Genomic DNA, 23,805 nt, shown 5'->3' with positions numbered 1-23,805 from the left:
CCGAGGCTGGAGCAGAACCAGCTTCATCACCCTCAGGCCTCCTCTCGGGCGGGCGGCCGGCCTCCCTCAGCTCTTGAGATGTCCGCTGCCCTCTCGGCAGGAGAGCGAACCACCATCCTCAGACCTCCCCTTCTCTGGTCTCTGATCTGGATTCTCCAGCCCACAGAGAATTCAGCGGAGTTTTACTTGAGTTCGCCTCAAAAGCGTAGTAAGGGCACCTTTCTATGTCCTGGGGACAGGGATTCAGACGAGGGAGTGAAGGGACCAAGACCAGCGCCACATCCTTCCTCCTGCTGGAAGTGGCACCAAACCAGGAAAGACACGTTTGGGAGCTTGTCTGCAAATCTTTATAAAAGAGGCGGTCTGTGCAAACGTCACCGAGCCCCCTCATCTCCTTTAGAGTGTATTTTGCACCCTAACTGTCTGTAAAATACAATATGTGCTGTCGGTGAAGAGAAACAGGAGGGAAAACAAGACCAAATGATGCAGATAATTGTTACTCAGCACATATACACATATACATTTGAATGAGGCAAATGTATATCATGGCAGGAAAAAAATAGTAAAGAGGAAGCCTTGTCTTCTTGTAGGGGCGGCTCTCAAAGGGTGCTCAGGGACCCGGGATGCCCTGCAACCCTGTGAGGGAGTCCGTGAGGTCGACACAGTTTTCAGAGCATTACTTCGACCTTTGCTGCCTTGTTCGTGCCAGTTCTCTCCCAGCAAAGGGCCCAGAGGCTGTGGGTGTGATCCCACAACGGTGAATGCAGGAGGGAGGGAGGCCAGCTGCCTTCCTGCAAACCAGACCCCAAGGAGACTTGCAGACATGTGAACAGAAAGTGTTATTTATGCTGATGTGTGATGTTTATTATCCTTATGCTAAAATAGATTAAAAAATATTTCTAAAGTCCTAATTTTTAATTTCTAATATTATAAATATGAACACATATAATCCATGGTATGCTGGTAAATGTTCAATAACTGGCTGCGTGGGGGAGAAGGAGCCCTGATTTGTAGTGTTAGCCGCTTGCCACGGTGGAAGCGCTCGCACTGCGACTGGTTACGGGCTCCCACGGAGTGTGGAGGGGGAGTCTCGCGCTTGGCTGTGCGGCTGAGCTCCAGCCCCACAGTATGTAACTCACACAGCACAAGCTCTTAGGGGTCTCAACATTTCTAAAACCGTGAAAGGGTTTTGCTATAAAAAAACTTGAGAACTACTGGTGTGCAGTGTAATCACATTTTTGTTTAGAAATATGTGTGTAGAAAAATTCTAGGATACACACCCTCTAATGGTGGTTACTTCTAGGGTGGGGAAACTTACATTTTGCTTTACATTAAACTTTTGCAGCGCTTGACACTCAAACAGAAAACGGAAAACAGAAATTCATTTTAAGGTCCAGAATGTGCCCCGAGAGCTCTGGGCCCCAGTTTTCAAATTGGTAAACAGTAGCCAATAGGGGCTAGTTTGAAGAACTAGCCCAGGACTCTGGGACGCAGCGGCGCTCCCCTCACTGTGGCCGACTCCTCACTGGTCCTCACTGTGGGAGCGCCAGCGCCCTCCTCCCGTGCGCAGCGGCCGGAGCTCCCCGTTAGGGGTTGCTCCTGCCATTCTCCCATCCTTCCCAGGCCTTTTGCTTGCTCATGACTGGTCATTCTTTAGATCTCAGCTCAAGCGTTTCTTCACAAGAACTCCTCCTCTGGCCCCCAACTAGTTGGGGTCTTTGTTCCATGATCCCAGAGAACCACGTGCTCTGTCTCAAACGTACTATGTGGGCTTGGTGAGAGCAGGGCTGTGTGGATTTTCACACGCTGCTCTCTGTGTGCGGCCGGGGCCTTCACAGAGGACAATGAGACTCATTTATTCTGCCCACAAAGGCCAGGTGAGCACCTACCAGTGCTGGGCACTGCAATGTAGCAGTAAGCAACTAGACCAGGTCCCTGCCCTCAAGGAGTGGACTTTCCAGGGCTCACAGCCACCTGACCCTTGCTCTGTGACATACCACAGTGCGTGAGCAGGCCTAATATGAGAGCCCAGGTGTCCCATGACCAGTGCCTATCCCCCACCTGCCTTACTTTCCAGATGGCCAGACTGTGTGAAGACTGACCTTGAGACTTGCAGGTAATTTAGTACTTGAATTCTCTCGCTTCTGGGTGGCATTGTGCCAGGTGTTAATAGTTCAAAAAGTTATGGATCCAACCTAGCAGAAGGTGCCTTGACAGGCAGAGACAGTCAGATACATGAGCATACCACTCACAAAGCAGCAGAGCTGGCCTTTGTAGTGTTACTGATATATAACCATGAAAGAATCCCACATCTTTAAATATCATATGTCTTCAAATCATTTCGAGGTAGAGGTATTTTAAAAATGTATCTGAGATAGGAAAAAAATAATTCAAGCAGACCATTGTAGCGAATGAAGCTCAGGGAAAGGTCCTTGCGGCTAAAGTGGAATGACGTTTCTTTGTTAATGAAGTGAACATTTATGGAGAGCTATTATGCATATTAAAAAAAATAATGTAGATCTCTCTTGTAATGCAATAAATGTCTGGGTTTAGTCCACTGAACCTTTTATCTAAAGTATAACACAATTTGTAACAGCCTCTTTGAATACATTGAGTCACATATCGCGAGCTGGGACAAGTCACAGAGCGGCAGCAGAGACTCTCCTTATTAAAGATTCATGTGTCTCATGTGGTAAAAGGCGAGGGTCACAATGACCTTGCCCAGGCTTCCCTTTAAAAAATGCTTCTGTCTTAGGGAAGAAAGCTTACTTCCCTATATTTATACATTGAAAACTGGTTCAGTTATCAGATGATACTTTGCAATTCAAGCAAAAAAACCACCTCTTAGTGGACTTTATTACAGCAATATAGTAATAGTAGGGAACTTTAACACCCCATTGATATAGATCTCCAGACAAAAAAAAGTCAACAAGGAAACAGTGACCTTAAACTACATTTAATTTATATTTACAGAACATTTCATCCTAAAGCTGAAGAATAGGCATTCTTCTCAAGTGCACATGGAACACTCTCAAAGATAGACTATATGTTAGGACATAAAATAAGTCTTAAATTCAAGAAGACTGCAATCATATCAAACATCTTCTTGGATTACAATGGCATGAAACTAGAAGTCAACTATAATAAAAAAACTCAAAAACATTTAAACACATGGAGACTAAATAGCTTGTTATTAAACAATGAATGGGTTACCAATGAGATCAAGGCAAAAATGAAAAACTTACTGGAAACAAATGAAAATGAACACACAATAATCCAAAACTATGGGACACAGTGTAAGCAGTCCTGACAGGGAAGGTCATAGCACTGCAGGCCTACCTCAAGAAACAAGAAAAAGCTCAAATAAACAATCTAACCCTACAACTTAAAGACTTAGAAAGAGAACAACAAGAAAGGCCCAGAGTCAGTAGAAGGAAGGACACAGTAAAGATCAGAGTAGAAATAAATCACATAGAGACTAAAAAACAATAAAAAAGATCAATGAACTGATACTATTGTAATGAACTAGTCATTAATAACAGGAAAGGAGCAAAGGGAAGGCCAGACGTTATGGGCATGTTCCCTGCAAAACAATGGGGGAGTGAACCACATAGGGAAGGTAGACACATGCCCTGTAAAGTTGGGATAATATAGTGAAGATACTTGCCTGTCAGTCACACCTGGAAACAGAGGTCATTGGCCAGAATGGGTGTGGCCACTGCAAATGTGTAAAGATTTGGGATCCTTAATCCCCTGAACAAAGAAGTTCACTCTCTAAGTTCCTCTTGTCATGCTTGGCTCATGGCTCATGCTTGGCTTCCTTGCATTTGCCTGTATGGTCCACTGCCATGCAGACACAACACACAATGGACTTATGAATTGCAGCTAGCCTGATGCTGAACCAAACCTGGCTCCAATGTGGAAACAAAACTCAGCACAGCCTCTACTGAAATCCCAGCTACACTTCTTCTATGACTGGACTAAGGGAAATGGGGCTTTGGAAACCCAGGGGTGTAATTCCACAAAAACAAAGCTTTCTACTATATTGCATGCTCCAGTGCGAGTCCAGAAAAATTCCTTTTCTGGGGATATCACAATAACTCCACTCCCACTAGCAGTGGGGGAAGATGGTGCACATTTTTCTCCAATAACAAAACCAAGACCTGGTTCTTTGAAAAGAAAAACAAGATTGATGAACCTTTAGCCAGACTTATCAAGAAACAAAGAGAGAGGACCCAAATAAATAAAATAAAAAACGAAAGGGCAAAGTAACAACTAACATCACAGAAATAAAAAGGATTGTAAGAAAATACTATGAATAACTATATGCCAACAAATTGTACAACCTGAGCAAAATGGACAAATTCTTAGAAACATTCATTCTTCCAAAACTCAATCAGGAAGAATCAGAAAACATGAATAGGCCCATAACAACTAATGAAATTGAAGCAGCAATAAAAAAAACTCCTAACAAACAAAAGCCCTGGCCCGGATGGCTTCACAGGGGAGTTTTACCAAACATTTAAAGAAGAACTAACACTTATCCTCCTCAAACTATCTCAAAAAATTCAAGAGGAAGGAAGACTTCCAAGCTCTTTTTACAAGGCCAGTATTATCCTAAATCCAAAATTAGATAAAGACACTACAAAGAAAGAAAATTAAAGGTTAATATCCCTGGTGAACATATATGCTAAAATCCTTAGCAAAACTTTAGCAAACTGGATCCAGCAATACATTAAAAAGGTCATACATTATGACCAATTGGGATTTATTTGGGGGATGGAAGGCTGGTACAAAAATTCACATCAATAAATGTGATAAGTCACATAAGCAAAATGAAAGGTAAAAATCACTTGATCATATCAATAGGTGTATGAAAACATTTGACAAAATTCAGCATCCATATTTGATAAAAACTCTCAGCAAAGTGGAAATAGAGGGATCCTACGTCAACGTAATAAAGGCTACGTGTGACAAACCTAAGCCAACATTATACTCAATAGGCAAAAACTAAAAGTATTTCCCTTAAGATCAGGAACAAGACAGGGATGTGCACTTTCACCACTCTATATTCAACATAGTACTAGAAGTTCTAACCACTGTGGTCAGATAAGAGGAAGAAATAAAAGGCATTGAAATTGGAAAGGAGGAAGTAAAACTGTCATTATTTGCAGATGACATGGTATTTTACATAGAGAACCCTAAAGACTTCACCAAAAAAACTACTAGAATCTAATAAATGAATTCAGCAAAGTAGCAAGATACAAAATTAACATCCAGAAATAGATGGCATTTCTATACATCAATAATGAACTCTCAGAAAGAGAAACTAAAAAAAAAAATCTCATTTACCACAGCAACAACAGAAATAAGATACCTAGAAATAAACTTAACCAAGGAGGTAAACAACCTGTACTAGGAAAACAACTAAAAAAAGAAATAGGCGAAGATACAAACTAGTGTAAGAATATACCATGTTCATGGATTGGAAAAATTAACATCATTAAAATGTCCATACTACCCAAAGCAATCTACAGATTTAATGCAATCCCTATTAAAATATCAATGGCATATTTCACAGATCTAGAACAAATACTCCAAAAATTTATGTGGAACCAAAAAGTGCCTGAATAGCCTCAGTAGTCTTGAGAAAGAAGAACCAAATTGGAGGGATCACTATCCTGGATATCAAACTACACTACAGGCCATTGCAACCAAAACAGCTGGTACTGGCACAAGAACAGGTACATAGACCAAAGGAACAGAACAGAGACCCCAGAAATTGACCCAAGACATTATGGTCAATTAATGGTTGACAAAGGAGGCAAGAGCATACAATGGAGAAAAGACAGCTTCTTAGATAGATGGTGTTGGGAAAATTGGACAGGTTCATGCAAAAAAAATGAAACTAGACCACCAACTTATACCATACACAAAAATAAACTCAAAATGGATAAAAGACATAAATGTAAGTCTCAAAACCTTAAAAATCCTAGAAGAAACCATAGGCAATAAAATCTTAGACATCTCTTATAGCAATAAGTTTACCAATGTATCTCTTAGAGCAAGGGAAACAAAGGAGAAAATAAACAAATTGAACTACATCAAACTAAAAGGCTTCTGCACAGCAAAAGAAACCAACAACAAAATGAGAAGGGAGCCCCTGTATAGGAGAACATATTCATCAATGATACATCTGATAGGGGTTAATTTCCAAAATATTCAAAGAACTCATACAACTCAACCTCAGGAAGACAAACAATCCAATTAGAAATGGGCAAAGGACCCGAATAGACACTTCTCCAAAGAGGACATAGAGATGGCCAAGAGACATTTGAAAAAATGCTCAAATCAGTAATCATCTGAGAGATTAAATTCACACCTGCAAATTAAAATCAGACCTGTCAGAATGGCTACTATCAGTAAATCAACAGACAACAAGTGCGGGTGGGAATGCTGACTGGTTGCTGTCACTATGGAAAACAGTATGGAGCTTCCTCAAAAAATTAAAAATGGAACTGCCGTTTACCCAGTGATCTGACTTCTGGGAATATATCCTACAAATCCAGAAACAACAATCAGAAAGAATATATGCACCCCTATGTTCAGAGCAGCGCAATTTGCAATAGCCAAGATCTGGAAACAGCTCAAGTGTCCATCAGTATATGAGTGAATTGAAATATCTGTGGTACATTTACAGGATGGAATACTATGCAGCTATAAGAAGGAAGGGTCTCTTACCCTTTGTGACAGCATGGAAGAATCTGGAGATTATTATGCCAAATGACAAGACCTCAGTCTTCCCTGTCCAGTGTCTTTCTAGAGTCTGGACTTTGGCTACTCATTAGAATTACTTAGGTACAATTAAAAAACTTTTGCAGCCCAGATCCCATCAGGGATTTGTAAAAGCTCCTCAGTACTTCTGACGTGCACCCAGGATTGACAATCACTGCTCTGGGGGCTTTACTGCAAGCTGCTGGCCCGCTCTGCACTGCTGGCCGCACTGCAGGGCTGCCTCCTGCGATTCAGGGTGGCCCCAGGCCTCGGGTGCACCTGTTATTCCCGCCCCGGCTCCTTCCACTCCGCCTCTGCCTGCGTCCTGGTCTCAGCCCCTCGTCTCGCCCTCCAGCCAGGAGGGGAGGACCTCATTTTCTCCTGTCCAGTTCTTTCAGAGGTGGTTCTTTCATAGAGTTCCTTGTACACCCGTTTAAATTCTTTCCATTTACTACCCAGCATTCTGGGAACAGAGGAGGGTCCCGGAGGAGGAACAGTGCCGTCCCCCCCACACCCAAGTTTTCCAATTAGAGCTCTGCCCCTCAGAGCGCAGCCACGCCTGCAGGTGGGGGTTTGGGAGGGTCACAGTCATTCTCGCGGGGTCCTGGAAAAGGGTGCTCACCCAGGCTGTAGTGGACACCTTCCCGTTTATAGGGAGTTCCCTCTTAAGGGCTTAGCTAGCCCCCCCGTGTCTTGCTTCTCTCATTAACACTTTCCACACACAGATGTCACCACATGCCTGAACCTCAGTTACAGGTAAAATTCACACTTCTTCCCTTGGGTTTCCTGGACCTCGAGCAAACCAGAAATTAGAGTGAGACACCTGTGTCCGTGCCTATGGACATCCTGGAGCCTTTAATGTGGGGTTTCTGCCCAGAACGTAGAGAAGACCCTTAAAGAATGTTGTTGGGGGTCCTGCCGTCACATGAAACATTCATCAGGCCAAAGGAAGAAGAAATGTTCCCTTAAAACCAGATGGTCTCAAACTCTTTTAGTCTCTCATGTAATTGGATGAAGCGAAAGACCCCTGTAGATCACCTGCCCCAACTTAATACTATAAAAACAAGCCAAAAAACAAAACCAAACAAGCCAAAATGGTGGTGTTTTTCCTAAGGGGCCAGATATGAGCATTGACAGTGTTGTAAGATGGAATCACCAACCTGTGGACCACCACCTGAGAACACCTGCGTAAAGGCATAAAAAGTGCAGATGTAGTTTACCTGTGGCCCTAGGAAGACCCGGGGCTGCTCCCAGAACTTCCCGTCAATGATCTCGAAGCTGGCTGTGCCAGAGCTGGGCACAGGCCACTCGGCTGGGCTGGCTCTGCCCCTCCCTCAGCCAGTCTGCCTCTGGATGGACCAGTGGTCTCCCACGTGGGCCCTGTGATGTGGGCCCCATGCTGCCATCAGAGCAGAATCTTCACAAAGGAAAGGAGAGCTGAAGGAAGGCAAGTGCTGAGGTGTGACGTCATTGTTCTGGGAACCCAGGATAATAGTCTCCAGATCTGAGTCCCAATAACCACATTTCCACAGGCCCCTGGGGGAGGGGAAGAGCCTTATAAACTCAGTCACCTACATGACCGAGGAAAGGTTAGACATTCTTTCCCAGCAGAAGCAGCCCTTATTTTCAATCAGGTCTTTGTTCCTCTCGTTTGTCCTTGAAAGTTTAATCCGAATGGAGCAGGGCACAGTACAAAATGGGAAAGATACGAATTTTCAAGCATAGTTGGGTTTTTTTAACAGCTTGGAGCCATTGGAAAAATACATCAGAAACAGCCTGTTACCTGCGTGTTCATTGTTGAGGCAGGTCCATTAAAAAGACATTGTCTTCCCCCTCTGAGAACAGATCAGTCACTGCTGAGTCCAATCAAGTTCTTTCTCCGTGTAACCCAGCAAGTGTGTAAGTGACTTTCCTAAGACCCCACTCTCCTCGTCTATTCGATTTCCCTGCCAGGCGCTTTGTTCAGCATTCTATATTATATCTCCACTGCTGGGATTCTTTGAATTTTCGAGCTGTGCCTCCAGAAGCAATTCAGCTTCTCTCTGGAGGAGCCACACAAAGGCCCAGCGTTTCAGTCAGCCCACGAGCTGCGTCTCCAGACCGTCGAGGAAAAGGCATCCTCGACTTGGCAGCATTCCCTAACAAACACACTCCAGCACACACATTCGGCCTTGATGTTTCCTGTGCTGCAGCTATAAAATTTAATTAAAACAAGTAGAAAAATTACAGTAATTTTCATTTATCAACTCAAAACGCCATTACAAACCTGAAGCCCTTTCCCCTAGCACCTCTCAGCAGGGTGATAAACTGTACAGGCTACTATTCAAGGGCTTACGCTATCGCCATTCTTAGAAATGTTAAGGTGGTAACGAGCCAGCATCTGTCTTAAATGTCATCAAAGCAGGGACCAGGCCAGCTAATCTCTTGAATCCTAGTCAGGTAAAGTTTTCCTCCACTACACACAGAATAGGACCCACACATAGGACATGCAGCAGACGTATTTCTATGCTGATATTCAGATGCTAATAATAGTTTTTTTGTAAAGGTGAAACAAATGAGAGGAAAAGAGAGAGACAAGAGAGAAACACCTCAGGGCCTGAGGCGCTACGGAGTGAAAAGGACCCGAGGCCATTATTTTTGGGAAAATATAATAAAAAAATTAAAAAAAAAAATGCTGAATGAAATGAGTATGCTTTCTCAGGGTCTTGGCAGGTGAAGACGACAAAAATTAATGAAGACTTTGGAATCTCGGCAAGAAATCTAAGGTGACTTGAGGTGGGCCACGAAGATGGTGCCCACTGGGTGGAGGTGGAGGTGGCGCTGCTGGTGACTCGATGCAGGGCCTGCAGTGATGGGGCAGGGAGGCAACGAGCCACTGCTCAGTTATTCTTAGCCCCGTGGAGGGGGGATGAATCCTGAAGGGAAAAGCAAGTTTCAAAACGGAATAAAAAATCCGCCACAAGATGAAGAGGCGAACAGGTGGGAGGAGAAAAGACGCTCGTGGCCCCCCAGGGCCTCCTGGGTCAGCGTTGGAGCCGAGAAAGCGAAAGAAGAGCAGGGCGGGAGCGGCCGGCCGTGGGCACAGGTTACTTGAGTCCCTCCTGCTCGGCAAGGGGACAGGAGCGAGCAGGAGCCCAGGGCGAGGAAGGACAGCGACGGAGGGAACGGAGTCAGTCAGAGAAAACTGGAGTAGAATGTCGTCAACAAGTCCACCGTTTCTTAAGTGATCAGTGTAAGGTGCATTTTCATAAACTTTATAAAGGGCAAAATGCATACACGGAATTTTCTATAGGAAAGGCCTATATGTAAATATATGGAAAAGACATTAAAATAATAATAGGTTATAATGCACAGCTCCATTCTTTGTGTGGCCTTCTTACATTCTCTAAGGCTTGCAAAATCTAACGAATATGAGTCTTTACATCATGGATTTGTTGGTAAATATTAATTGGGATATTTATATGAAAATATATTTATAGTGCCTGGCACAAAATGGTGTTCAACAATTTATGTTATTAAAATTTTTGTAAGTACAGGGAGAATAGATGGTTTACTGGAAAAGTAAAGTTGGCTGAAGAAGTAGGAAGCCTAAATATTAACCATGTGAGAACTTGAAACCATTATCCAAAAATTACTTCTAAAAATGGCATCAGGCTCCACAGGAGTTTGAAAATAAGTCCAGAATTCTCCTGATTCCTCTCCCTCAGAAAGGTGGAGATAACCTTCGTCTCATTAAGTGTGAACTGGCCTTAGGGACTCTCTTCTAACGCAGTCTGGCAGAAGTGACGTGGGTGGCGTCAGAGACTGGTCAATAAAGGCCTTGCTCCTTTCTCCCTCTGGTTTCACTTACTCTGGGGGAAAGGAAGCTTAGCACCATGAGGGCACCCAAGCAGCCCTACAGAAGACACGTGGCGCAGAACTGAGGCCTGTGCCAGCCCCTGTGCAGGGAACCTACGTGCAGGGCACCCTCCAGCCACTTGCCTCAGATACACAGCCCTGGCCGACAGCTTGCCTGCCCCTGGACGAGGCCCCGAGCCAAGCCACCCAGCTAAGCTGCTGCTGCTGGGCTTGGGGTCCTTACAAACTATATAAAATAGTACAAGTTTGTTTTTTTAAGTTGCTAAGTTTTAGGGAAATGTGTTACACAGTAATAGATAACTGATATACCAAAGGTTGCTTTGGAGGTGGGTAATGTGTACTTGTAGTTTGTCCAGGTTGGCCCCTGGGTTGGAGGACTGACTCGGCCCCTCTAAGTTATCAGAATTCCTTGGGTTTAAGTTCCTCCAATAAAATTCTAGGTTTAAATTTTATCTTTGTTGTTCCACCTTGTTCTTGGATTTTATGACTTAAAATTTTCAACTGCAATTATGTACTATGATAAACAAACACAGATGTGTTGTTAAAAGAGTAGCTAAGATTTAACTGAGAATTTACAGTACAATTACAGCTTTATCAGAGAAAAAAAAATTTACATGAAAAAATTTTAAGAGAAAGCAGGGTTAATGTCTTGCTTAGCCTTTTTTCTCCCTGGGCTCCAGGACCTGCTGTGTAGAAGGTGCCTGCTACTGAGGTTGCTGAAGGTCATCTATGGTCCCCACTAAATGCAAGTTGGTTGTGGAGTAAGGCTTCCTAACTGGGGCTCACAAGACAATCATTCTTTCTGGGCACTGAGAGTACAGTGTGTTCTCACGGGGATGCGGGACTCACTCTCATTAGCACCTAAGAGAACACTTATTAGTTGAACTACTAAGTGTCCATTATACAACAGAATGAGCTCCATTGGAAAGAATCACCAGCCGAGCTAAAAAGAAATTTAAACACTTTGCCATCATTTATAAATTCGACCCTTCTAGGATGGTATTTTTAAAGGTACTCTGAATGAAGGAAAGAAGCAAAGTGGTAGAAATCTTGACAGAAGAAGTGTAATTAAAGGCAATTCTATGCTTTATGGATCTTCTTCAGTAACAAGGAGGCAGGGGCATTGTTCCTGAGGCACATCTCTGCATTTTGGCTCGGAATAGGAACAGGTAACCGGGATGAAACATGCTTGCTTTTGTTCAAAGTGATGGAAAAAAATTGCCCAAAACCATAATCAAAAACCACTGTAATGCAAATCAATAAGGCAGAGGCACACTGCAGGAAACTCACACAGTAATGGAATTGTGCTTGGTCTTTCAGTATCTCAGGGTTACCTTAGACATGTGCTTTATGCATCCCATTCATTACATTTAAATCAATGCATCAAACCCGAATTAAATAAGACCATTAATTAGCATATATTGTTTCTCCTTTCTATTTTTTATCTTGAAATGTTAATGGTCATAATTCATTTATTCATTTATTTATTAATTCAGCAAGAATTTAATAAACAACTAAGTTCATCAAAACCAAATAGCAAATTTCCATAAGCTTTTCATATAGATCACAACATCCTAAGAGGTCAGACAGGACAAAAATATGCCTGACAAATCTCAGAGGGAAGGAGGGATTGACCAAAGAATATAGTAGATGCATCTCCGCACAGCCCACAGACATGGACAATGATGGGTGAGGGGTGCGGGCAGGGTGGAGCAAGGCAAAGGGGGGAGGAAATGGGGACAGCTGTAATAGTCAACAATAAAAAATAAATAAAAATATATATAAACCTAGAGTCACAGAAGATTAATATAAATTTAGATGTTATATGTGTTTGCAGTTTATCAGAAGGAAGTATGGAGAGCAATGAGATGGGTGTCGTGACCGACGTCATTTCCTCCAAGATGCGACCTCCACTCTCCATGAGGCACGCATCTGAACTGTTTTGGGCACAGAGCTGATTACCATATCATCCCTATGCTTACGAGCCCCAAGTGATCATGAGGCTTATGGGATGCAGTCCTCCTAAATGTCGCACAGAGACACTGAGAGGGCCACCTGATCTCACCTGTCCGTTTTCAGCTCCGCTCTCTCCCACAGCCTTCTCTTCCTGGCCCCACCCTAGCAGCTCCTGCCTGCTTCCTCAAGGCAGCCTGGGCCTGTCACAGGGCGCTACCTCTTTTTTATGGGACTTGTCAAGTTCTTTCTTACTTATGCCTTTGAATATTCTTTCCTCTTTGCCTTCATTCCTCCATGAAGTCTTCATGATAATCTGATATCCTTACACTTGACTCCAAAACACCCTGCCCGCCATCAGCTTCCCCTGAAGACCTGGCTTCCAGGGAGCAAGTCAGCCCTTTGGTTCCCATGACACACTGTGCATCCCTCTATGTTAACATCTGCCACATGAGGTGGTTGTTTGGGCACGCGTGTGCAGGCATGTGTGTATGCATGTGTGTGTACACGTCTATGTGTATGGCCCCTGCTGTATGAGGAGCTCCTGAGAGAGAACCACATCTTACCTGCCTTTGTCTCCTGGCTTCTAGCTCCATCTGTGCTCAGTCCATGCTTGAACTGACAAGCTGAAAGCCCCTCAGTCAGACCCTTGAGGCTGAGTGGAAGCAACGTAAGCTCTGAACTCACCACCCCAAGGACGCAGGCAGCCTTAGAAAAAGCCAGTGCAGCCCTGGCCGGTGTGCTAAGTGTTAGAGCATCAGCCCCTGCACTGAAGGGTCTCTGGTTTGATGCTGGGTCAAAGGCAGGTACTTGGGTTTTAGGTTCAATCCCAGCCCCAAACTGGGTGTGTGCAGGAGGCAACCAATGAATGTGTCTCTCTCACATGGTTGTTTCTCTCTCTCTCTCTCTCTCTCTGTCTCTCTCTCTCCCCCCTACTCCCTCCTTTCCATAGAAAAAATATCCTTGGGTGAGGGTTAACAAAAAAAAAACAAAACCCAAAAAAAGGAAAAAGCCATTGCAGCCCCTCACTTAAGAGCAGAGAGCTTTCTAGGAAGTGTTACCCAGCCCTCACTGAAACTTCTCATCCTAGTATGAGCCAGGACTTTGTTTTTTAATCACTTCAGCCTTGGATTTGATTTGACAACTTAATGAAAATGTCTACCCAGTGATTTGTCCTCAAGGTCAATGGCAAACTCTGATCCCTCCCTCCCCTCCATGAACTTCAGTCACCACAAGTGGTCTCTGTCCAGGCCTAGTCTGGGGGAAGGAACCGGGTGCACACCTTATGTTGCATGTAAGTCACCGAACACTAGGTGTAGAGCGTGATCATTAAAACCCAGGCATATAGCTCAATCACTCATTTCTACAAATGAGGATCTGAAGCTCACGGGTGTGAAATGGATTATCCAAGGCCCCCCATTAGTTGTGAAGATGAGGGCTGAACCTCAGCTTTCTGGACTCTCAGTCACGTGTTCTTTCTGTTACGTCATCTGGTCTGTCCCACATTCCAGATATTTTCTTGGAATTTTCTTACACCATATCCAATTTGGATCCTACTGTCTTATTTTTTGTTGGAAATTTTAATTGAAACTCCCACACTCAGTGCCCTTTTCTGGCTTATGTACAACTCTCAGCACAGCACCAGGCCTTAGAGGCTTCCGTCTTACAGAGGAGTAGCCTGGACTGTAGTTGTGAGGTCATCTTCTGAGTATCATCAGGGGTGGTCAGTGGTTGGCAAATTATAGTCCATGGGCCAAATCTGGCCTACTACCTGTTTTTGTAAATAAAGTTTTACTGGAATAAAAAATAAATAAATAAATTTGGATTTTCATTGCTGCTTTTCCATTCAATGGTGGTAAACACTCAAAATCTCTTCTGGGGGAGTGGGAATGAAATTGGCCTCTGGAAGGAAGGTGCTGTGATGAAGGTGGCATTGTTTGCTCATAAATGTCAGACAAAGAATCTGCCTTTTCAAAAATAAGCGCAGGAAAATATCTATGTCTATCTCAACCTGTATCTTAGTAAAAAAAATGAAAATGCACTAAAATTGGTAGATTTTCAAACATGATAAAATTAAATATAAGACAAAGGAATAATTATCTGAATCAGTTGAAAGTATAATAAAGATATCCAAATATTCATTCATTCGTTTATCCATCCACTCAAGGTTTTCTGAATAAATGATGCTAAGCCTTACAATTGCTACCATCCCATCTATAATCAAAGGATATTTAATAAAAGGCAAAATAATTTGAACTACAAAGTCAAAAAATCATATTCAAAATTTGCTTCTGCCACTTATAAGTCTTGACAAACTCTTAAATACAGGCTTTTGTTTCCTGTATTATTACCATCAACATAAAAAAGTGTTCTTCTTCCATCTTAAAAATAACAAGGATTGTCTCTCAGCCTCACCATCCCTCCAGCTCTCGCTTCATGTCTGCTCCCCATTCACAGCAATTTTTTTCCAAGGACTTGTCTCCACACGCAGTTCCCAATCTCTTTCCTTCCATCCTCTGTTGAACCCAATGGAATCGGCTCTCACCCTGACATGCCACCAACATGCTTCTTACCAGTGTTGTCAGTGACAGCTGTGCACTTCATCTCACTTGACCTTCCAGAAGTATTTGGCGCAGTCCACTGTGCTTTATCCTGAGGTCCTCTTTTCATTTGCCTTTCAGGGCACCATACTTTCTTGGTTTTACTTCTCCCTGCTGGCCCTTACCTCTCCCAACCTCTTGCTGCCGGAGTGCCTGGATCTCTCCTCCATCACTCCCTTGGAGACCACATCCATCTCATGTTTGCAATGCCAGCTCCACGCTGACAACTTCCACAATTATACTTCTGACCAAGACTTATCCCCTGCACTCTAGAATTCCATCTCCAACTGGCTCCACAACAGCTCCACTTTGTTGACTTATGCACATCCCAAATATAGCAACTCAACACTCAGTTCCCAACTGTCCCTAACTCTGCTATCTTGGAGTCTTCCCCAGCTCATATAGGGCACCTCCATTCTGCTAAAATTTAAATCCTATTGTGCCATGCCTGCACCTAAAATACTCCAGTGTTTTCCACTTTGCTCAGCTCTCTCCCTGAGCCATCCCTCCGCACTGCTCCGATATTGTCTCTCAGATTCTCCCCAGGTCCTCTTCACCTCGGCCGCATTGGTCACCTGCCCCAGGTGGCCGTTATATTGGCCATTCCCAATTTCTGAACAGCTCTGCCCCGAACGAACACAGTTTTCACTTCTTTCAAGTATCAGCTCCTGACTGAGCCCTTCCCCAGCCATCCCATCTAAAGCTGCAACCTTGCCGGCCCACATGCACATGCCTGGCTTCCTCTCTGCTTTATTATTGGCCTTATGACTTACCATAAGCGCAGTATAGTTGGGCTCATTTTGATTACTATAAAGCTTCTCTACCAGAAATAGTTTTTTGTTTACTCTTGTATCCCAGCACCCTGAACAGTGAAAAAATAGGCTCCAAAATATATTAGTTAAATGAATGAAGGTAAGAAGAGCTACCTCTTAGGCAGAAAAGAAAATAGAAAGTGAGATAAGTACATCATCAATGTTAATTATTTAAATTAATACTATGTGTCCATGATTATTCACTGGAAATAATTTTTAGGGGGGAAATGCAGGAAGGAAAGAAGGAAGGAGAAATTCTGGTTAAAAAGGATGGTTTAGAAGTATGTGGTTTTGCAAGCCAGCCTCAGGCAAGGCAAAGACCGTGGAGACACCGTGGAGTTTGGCCCAGCTCCCAGGCCTGGCTAGGGGTGACGGCCTGAGGGATGAAGAGCTGGGGAGGCAGGCGGGCACCTGTGTGAGTGGGGTCATGGGCTCTATGCGGTCTTCAGGGTGCAGACTCGAGGCTCACAGACCGCTGTGTGCTGGCATCCATCGCGGGGATCCCTAGCAGGTCCTCATTTCTAGGGCACGAGTCAGGGCCTATTAGATTTGCCTGTCTCTAACGTTAGATGTGATACCCAAAAGTGAGAGAGCCACTCCGAGTCCAGGAGAGGGGCTGCCACGTGGGTTCATTTACTCTTCAGTGGAATTCTGTGCTACCAGAGTGAAATCCGGAGTGTCCCCATGATGCCGCTTTGTGCCTCACATGTGGTCACGTTACATGGCTTTTCACAGGTTGGAGTGAAATAAATTCACCTACATCTAGACCATTATTAATTTCCAAACATATTTTAAAGTGCAAATGCGGCTTTAAAGGAGCACTCGATCTCTTGAGGCTATAAAGGACATACCGTTCTCACAGGTCTGTGTTCAGATGCAGCTATCTCAGCTGGGACAGGCACGGCCCATGAATAAAGTTCCTTTGTAAATCACACGGCCTTTGCATTTTATAGCACCAAGTGGATTTTTATGGATGTCCCCATGGCCTTCACTCATTGACTCTTCTACTCCTGTTCACTAGTCTGGGGGTCAGAGGCCCGGAGGCTGCTTCTCTCATCGACAGTGAGGAGCTGTGTGGGGACGCAGAGCAAGAGGCTCTGTCCCATAACTCTGTGTCATCACATAAAACTTTCCAAGCCTTTCCCGCTTCCCAGCGGAACGTGTGGCAGTCTCTGCGACACCTGCCTCAGCTCTGATGTGCAGTTTACACTTGGTTCCCACGTGCAGCCGAGCTCTGCTTGCTACGTTGCTGCGGGAGTGGCCTGGGGCGTCTGATCTGTGAAGCTAGTTAAGGCTGGCCCTCCTCCTTTCAAGGCGGCGACCTCAGACTGCGTGCTGCACTGGGAATATGTGTGGGTACGTATGCATGTGTGCACATAGGGGTAAGAACATGTGCAGATATTATGAGAGAAAAGGTAACAGCAAATGACAGCCCGTAAAGGAAACAGTGAGGAAGGGCGTGAGAAAGGAAGGGAATTAAAATTCATCTGGCTCCTCCTATGAACCAGGCACCTGGGAAAGGAGGCACGGGGGAACAAAGATGGGGGGATGCAGGGATCTGGATGTTAAAGAATAATTTTGTGAAGGCCCCTTCCTGAAAGCACTGCTGCAGGAGTGGACGCTGGCAGTCCAGCAGGGAGCACCGGTCAAGTCGTCGAGAGGAGACAGCGGCTGGGGGCACTGATTCGGGTGCGGTCTCCCCTGGGAGCTGGGCGGCTGTCTCACCGGGAGGTGAGTTATCGCTGAAGCTCTGCTGGGCAGTGTAGGTAGCATGGCTTAAAGCTGTGACGCCCTAAACAGGTTCGGCCCCAGAATACAGTGCTCAGGGAACAGACAAGGTCAGGAAGACAGCCCAACACATGTATTTCCCTTTAAACCCTAGAGACTGCTAAGTCTCCGTAATTAAAAAGATCCTAGGAGACTCTAGATGGCAGGGGTTTAGGCATTAGTATCAGTTTTTTTGTTCACTTTTATTTTTAACCAGAGGTACTTAAAATTTCTAACCTGCATCTTTGTGGTCCCTCTGGTGGGCAGGGGTGTAGGGTGACCTTGAATAATTTTTGGGTTGGTGGAAGGTAGGTCAGGTCCAGCTGAGCTTGAGACATGACAAAGAGAGCTTTAAGTGTCTTTAAAAACTATGATTTAGGAATTTCTAGTCAATTACTGTTTTTGCTTAGATGTCACTTTGGCTTCCTCCACTCCTCCTACCCCAATATGATGTCAGCATCATTGGACTTGTTATAGAAGCTTCTCTACCTCCATTTGCATTTGGGGATAGATTGCAATCATTTGGCCCAATTCTTTATCATTCCTTATATCCATGCTTCTTGCCATATAACTTTGCAGTGTGGGCTGATGACCTTCTCAGCCTCTTGACCTTGGGTTCAGTCATGTCATTTTCTTTGGCAATAGGATGTTTAGGAAAAGGGATGCAAGCAGAGGCTTGGAATGGACTTGCACACTGGGGCTTGCTCTTCTGCCAAGAGAAGAATGATAGAATGACAGACACATGGCACTGGCTGTGGTGCTCCAGCCAAGCCCACCCTAGACTAGAGCCCTGGAAAATCCATGACACAAGCCCAGAAGAGACAAGCAGAGCCACCCAGCTCAATCCACCTCGAAAGAGTCGAACCCTGCTGATGTGTGAAAAATACATGTTCATTGTTAGATGCCACTGGGGTTATATGGTTGTTTGTTACACAGCAAAAGCTCACTGATACAAGTGCCATTTGATTCATGCTCCCCTTGCCTGTCAGAGTGATATTTCTAAAATGGAAATCCAATTATCCTAAAATTACTCTGCCTAAGACACTTTGGGCAGAGTGACTTCCTGTTATTGGGCTGAATGGTGTTCCCCCCCCAAATCCATATGTTGAAGTCCTAACCACCAATACTTCAGAATGTGACCTTACTTGAAATGTAATCAGTTGGGTAAAAGGTCATACTGGAGTAGAGTGGATCCCTAATCTAATATGAATGGTGCCCTTATAAAAAGGGGAAATTTTCTCTGGGTGGGTAGCTCAGTTGGTTAAAGCACCCTCCCAGTAAGCCAAGGTTGTGGGTTTGATCCCCGGTCAGGACAACAAATCATTGTTTCTCTTTCTCTTTCTAAAAATCAATAAAAAATGCTTTAAAAAAGGAGAATTTAGAGACAGATATGCTAACAGGGAGAATGCCATGAGAGCATAAAGGTAAATATTAAGATGATGTATCTATAAGTTGAAGAACATGGAAAATTACCAGAAAGCACCAGCAGCTAAGAGAGAGGAACAGAATGGATTCTCCCTTACAGCCCTCAGAAGGAACGAATTCCACCGACACCTGATCTCAGGCCTCTAGCTCCAAAACTGCGAGATGATGAATGTCTGCTCTTTAAGCCGCTCCCCATTACCTTTAGGGTAGAGTCTAACCCCCTTCACAACGTATGGAAGTCTTTTCTTTCTTTTCTTTTTTAAAATTATAGTTGACAAACAATATTATATTAGTTTCAGATGTACAATATAGCGATCCCACATTTGAATACCTTACGTTGTGATCAACGTGAACACTACGTCTAGTAACCATCCCTCACCGTGCAGTTATCGCCTATTATCTACTACATTGGTCTTCACCTTTTCACACACCTCCCCCCCCAAACTCCCCTCTGGAAACATCAGTTCGATCTCTGTTTCTATTGTCTGTTTTTGTTTTGTTTATTTGTTTGATTTTTTAAATTCCAAATATAAGTGAAATCATTTGCTATTTGTCTTTCTCTGTCTGACTTATTTCACTTAGTATATTATCCTCCAGGCCCATCCATGTTGTCACAAATGGCGGGTTTTATTTTTATTTGTTACTGCTGAGTAATATTCCACTGACGTTTCGTAAGCTGGCCTCCGCTACATCTGTGGGTTCACCCCTCACTGAGCCCTGGTCGCTGCAGCCTTACCCGGTTCTCTGTGCTTCAATCAGCCGCTGCAGAGCTCGCGATCATCCTACGACTCTGGACTAAATGCCCTTCCTGCTACCTTCCGATCCCCCCCTGGATTCCACATGGTCACCTAATTACCTTCTACTTGTATTTCAAGCTCCACATCAGGCGTCATTTCTGGAAACTTCCTCCTCACCTGCCCCATCCTAGTGACTGGGGGATGCCCCACCGAATGCCCCCAAGCACCCTGCGTAGACGTTCTCATTACAGTTCATCACACATTTATCTTCATCAACGGCTTGCTGACCAGCCTCCTGCGGACAGGGTCACACGCTGTCTGTCTTTTCCCCCAGTGCCCAGCACAGTGCTCGGCCCAGAGGGGCAGTTTGTGGGAGGGATCTGAGTGCTCCTGCGCCGATGTCCAAGCAGACGCGCTCCCGGCGTAGGGGAGGTACATCCTCTGTGTGACAGCTGGCAGCTGAGTTTATTTGGAAGCAAAAGCACCCGGTGAAAGAGCAAGCATCGCTCCTATTCTACCTGGTGCCTCCCTCCCAGCCTCAGCTCGGCTCTTTCGTGCGAGTGGCCGGAGTTACTGCCGGCTGCGGGCCTTTCATCCCCAGGCTGACAGCCCGGTCCTCACTTCTCAGGAGGCAGGCACTATTAGAGCCACATTTTTGCTTACCAAGAGAATTGTTAATGGCTATCCTGGAGGGGGAAGTCTATAAATACCCAAACTTTAATGAAGCCCGAAGCTTCCTCTCTTCCTTGACTAATGAAACTCTCCGCGCACCGCAGGCGCTGCTGCGTGGCCCTCACCCAGAGGAAGGACACGGCCTGGACGGGGTGTTTTCTTTTACCTGTTTAGTCCTCGCTTTGGAATCCGACGACAGGTTGTTGTAGGTGTAATGAGCCTGCGTGACTCCGCAGAAGAGAACAGCAACTATCCCTGAAATTGAAAAGCACACCGGTTACGCCAGCTCCCTCCTGTCGGGGGCAAGGGGCAGCCTGGCCCGCGGGAAGCAGACGAGGCTGGTGCCGCGGCGTCAAAGCAGCTACTGATGACTGACGATGACTCGGGAAACCTCGCCCTTGCTCTAAACATGGGCCTCGCAAGATCAAAGCTGCAGAAAAAACTCAGGACCTCAGGTATGAAGAAGCAGATTCTTCCTGAGGATAGATGACCCCCGGCCCGAGTTAGGGAAGCTGCACTTGGACAAACACGAAGGAGAGGCTGCACAGCCCGCTCTGGACCCCTCTCCGCCAGCGCCCGCTGCTTGCTGCCGTTTGTCCTAAATGCCGACATATTCGCCCAGACATTTCCTTTCCCTGCGTGCTTTGAGGAATCTGAGGAAGTTCCTGTTATGTCATAATTTAGATTAAAAACCATGAGTCAGAAACGTAAGAAATCTGCAGGGGTTTTGCTGCCCCTGCCAATGACCTTACTTGCCAAGCAGGAAAGGGAGAGCCTTGTTTGTCCCTATTACACCTGCTTTAAACACTACACGAGGCCAGGCAGACACAAGACGCTCCCTGGGGATGGAGGGGTAGCTACCATGGGGCAAGTTTGTCTCTGGGCTCTGATAGCCCCTGAGTTGCCCCTGGGCTGGGATGGGGAAGCGGTGGAGGCCGCATTCTATTTTGGATTAAATAGTCTGTTAATTATGAGAAATTGGGCACAGAGGAGGGCTTTGGGGTAAACACGAGACAGTCAGTATTCCTCAACTCAGACCAAGGGGATGAACTGAATTTTAAGCAGCAGAATCTTTTCAACTAAAAACACTCATAAATTAAATGTTGATAATTCTTAAGAGTATAGAGATATGTGAACTGAACACTGACATTTCAAACGAATCTGCAATAAAGAAGCTTAAAGAACCAAGCATATTTTTAATATGGAGACTTTATGCTTCTATTTATATGTTGGTTATTTAGGGGATTAGCTTTGGATAAAATATTGCTAAGACATATTTACCTAGCACAAGTGTCTAGATATTTTTGTTACTTATTTCTTTTAATATTATGTTTCAAAATTTTAGGCAAAAATGAGAGCAACTAGAAAATTTTGCCAAGAAATATAGATGCAGTATGCATTTCTATAGTTTTTTGGATAACATCTCAGTTTCTTAGCCTCTTTTCAGAAATTCTAAGGGAAAAATATTTATAAAATGTTATATTTTACTCTTTACAGATTTTCTATTAAAAAACAGCTGACACCAGAAACACTGTAGGGTCCTGAGCTCTTCAAGTACTCAGGTACTAGGAGCGCTGCCCTGCGTGTGCTGTTTCTCTGCGGATCTGCAGTCGGCCTGAGATCTTGCCGGGTGAGGCTCAGTGGCTCCCACTGGGGTGGGGGCAGTGGCCACGCACTGCTCTGGGCAGAGGCGCCAGTGGAAGGGTGGAAGCGTGTGGCTGGGGTGCAAGCGCGCTCTGAGAACAAGAAGTCGCCCACCTGGCTCCACGGGAGGGGCAGGGGTGGGGGCGAAGATGGGCTGAGCGCCATTGGTGGCCAAGACTGTGCTCGTTTTATTTACATCATCTTATTTACCTCATTGATTTATTACCTCCCAGCAGGCTCAGCAGGACTAGATGCCCGAGCCTCCCACGCCCCCCCTTCTCAGGAACAGCACCTCCATTCTTCCTGCTACTCAAGCCGGGCTTGGGCGGCACCGTGCCCTTCCTCTCTCTCTGCCAGCGATGTCATTGACTTGTCCTTCGAAACTGACCGGAACCTACACGCTTCTCAACAACTGCAGCCCTAACCCCCTTTTCAGGCCACCATCATTTTTGTCTGGATTACAGCAATAGATTCCTGATTGGTCCCCTGTTTCCCCTGCTGGCCCCCACAGTATACATCGCCCAGCAGCAATAGTGATTCTTTTAGGAGAAGTCAGATGGCGTCAGCCCTTTGCTGCACACTCCGTAACGGGCGCCATAGCTAACGCCCTGGGGATCAGCTGCCGCCTCCGTCAGGCGTCTGGCCTCACCCTGCCTTCCTCCCCGGCCTACTCTACGCTCCCTGCCGTGCTCCACTGCGGGACCCTTGGAAAACTCTCCCCCATATCCGCCCGGCTCCCTTCCCCCGTAATGTTACGTAAGCACACAGGCCCTCTCTGTGCGCTCTGAAAATGGGCCTTCTCACCATTCTCCACTGCCTATTTGGCTTTATTTTCATTTCATATTATTTACCACCACTTAATATTTATATATTTACGTGTTTATTTTCTTCCTTCCTGAACTGCAGCGGAGAGCCCCTGGGGTGCAGAGGGATTCCTTGGTCCCTGACCCTCAGAGCAACGCCAGGCACATGGTAGGCACTCAGCAAGTATTTGTTGATTAAGTAAATGAGCATTTCTATTCCCATGTAACAAGTAAGAAACTAAAGTAATTTATTCAAGGTCACCTTGAAACTGACAGAGCTGAGATTCAAAATTCCACAAGCTCCCTGGGCTTTTCTGCTGTCAGACCATTCATGAGTGTTTTAAGGTAATCTGAAATCATGTAAAAATGTCGTTTCTGAGGTCCCAGGGCAGTAGCCAGAGGTGTGATGAAGACTGCATTTGGATGCCTGCCTGAGGCTATTTTCCTAGCAGCTGCACTCGTTTTCCATCCTTGCCTCCCCTGGAGCACTAACAGGCAGGATTCCTGATGAAAGGTTTTGACTTCTGTATGGATGTCACAGAGGCCACAAACAATGAGTGTGCCTATGTGACCAGAGTGTGGGGTTGTGATGAAAATAAGACAACTGAGCTGATTGGACCCTCAGTGTTAGCATCCATAAACCTAATTCTATACCTTGGTAATCATCACACACAAATTACTATAATTAGTATGACTTTTATAAACCAAAATAGGCTTCTAAAATGTCTCATCTAAATACATCTATTACCTATGCAACTCT

At 45.0% G+C, this 23,805-nt stretch overlaps 1 protein-coding gene across 1 annotated transcript in view; it reads right to left on the bottom strand.

Annotated features, from left to right (window-relative positions):
- Positions 1–23,805, bottom strand: part of SLC9A9 (solute carrier family 9 member A9) — a 485,438-nt gene that overhangs the window by 232,754 nt on the left and 228,879 nt on the right. The window contains exon 9 of the mRNA XM_081137930.1: positions 20,765–20,853. Within this exon, the coding sequence (XP_080994056.1) occupies positions 20,765–20,853 (89 nt within the window). The remainder of the gene's footprint in view (positions 1–20,764; positions 20,854–23,805) is intronic.

Source organism: Miniopterus schreibersii (genome assembly GCF_964146895.1).
Source record: "Miniopterus schreibersii genome assembly, chromosome: 5".
In the NCBI taxonomy this organism is placed as follows: Eukaryota; Metazoa; Chordata; class Mammalia; order Chiroptera; family Miniopteridae; genus Miniopterus; species Miniopterus schreibersii.
This window is presented reverse-complemented; position numbering and strand designations above follow the sequence as displayed.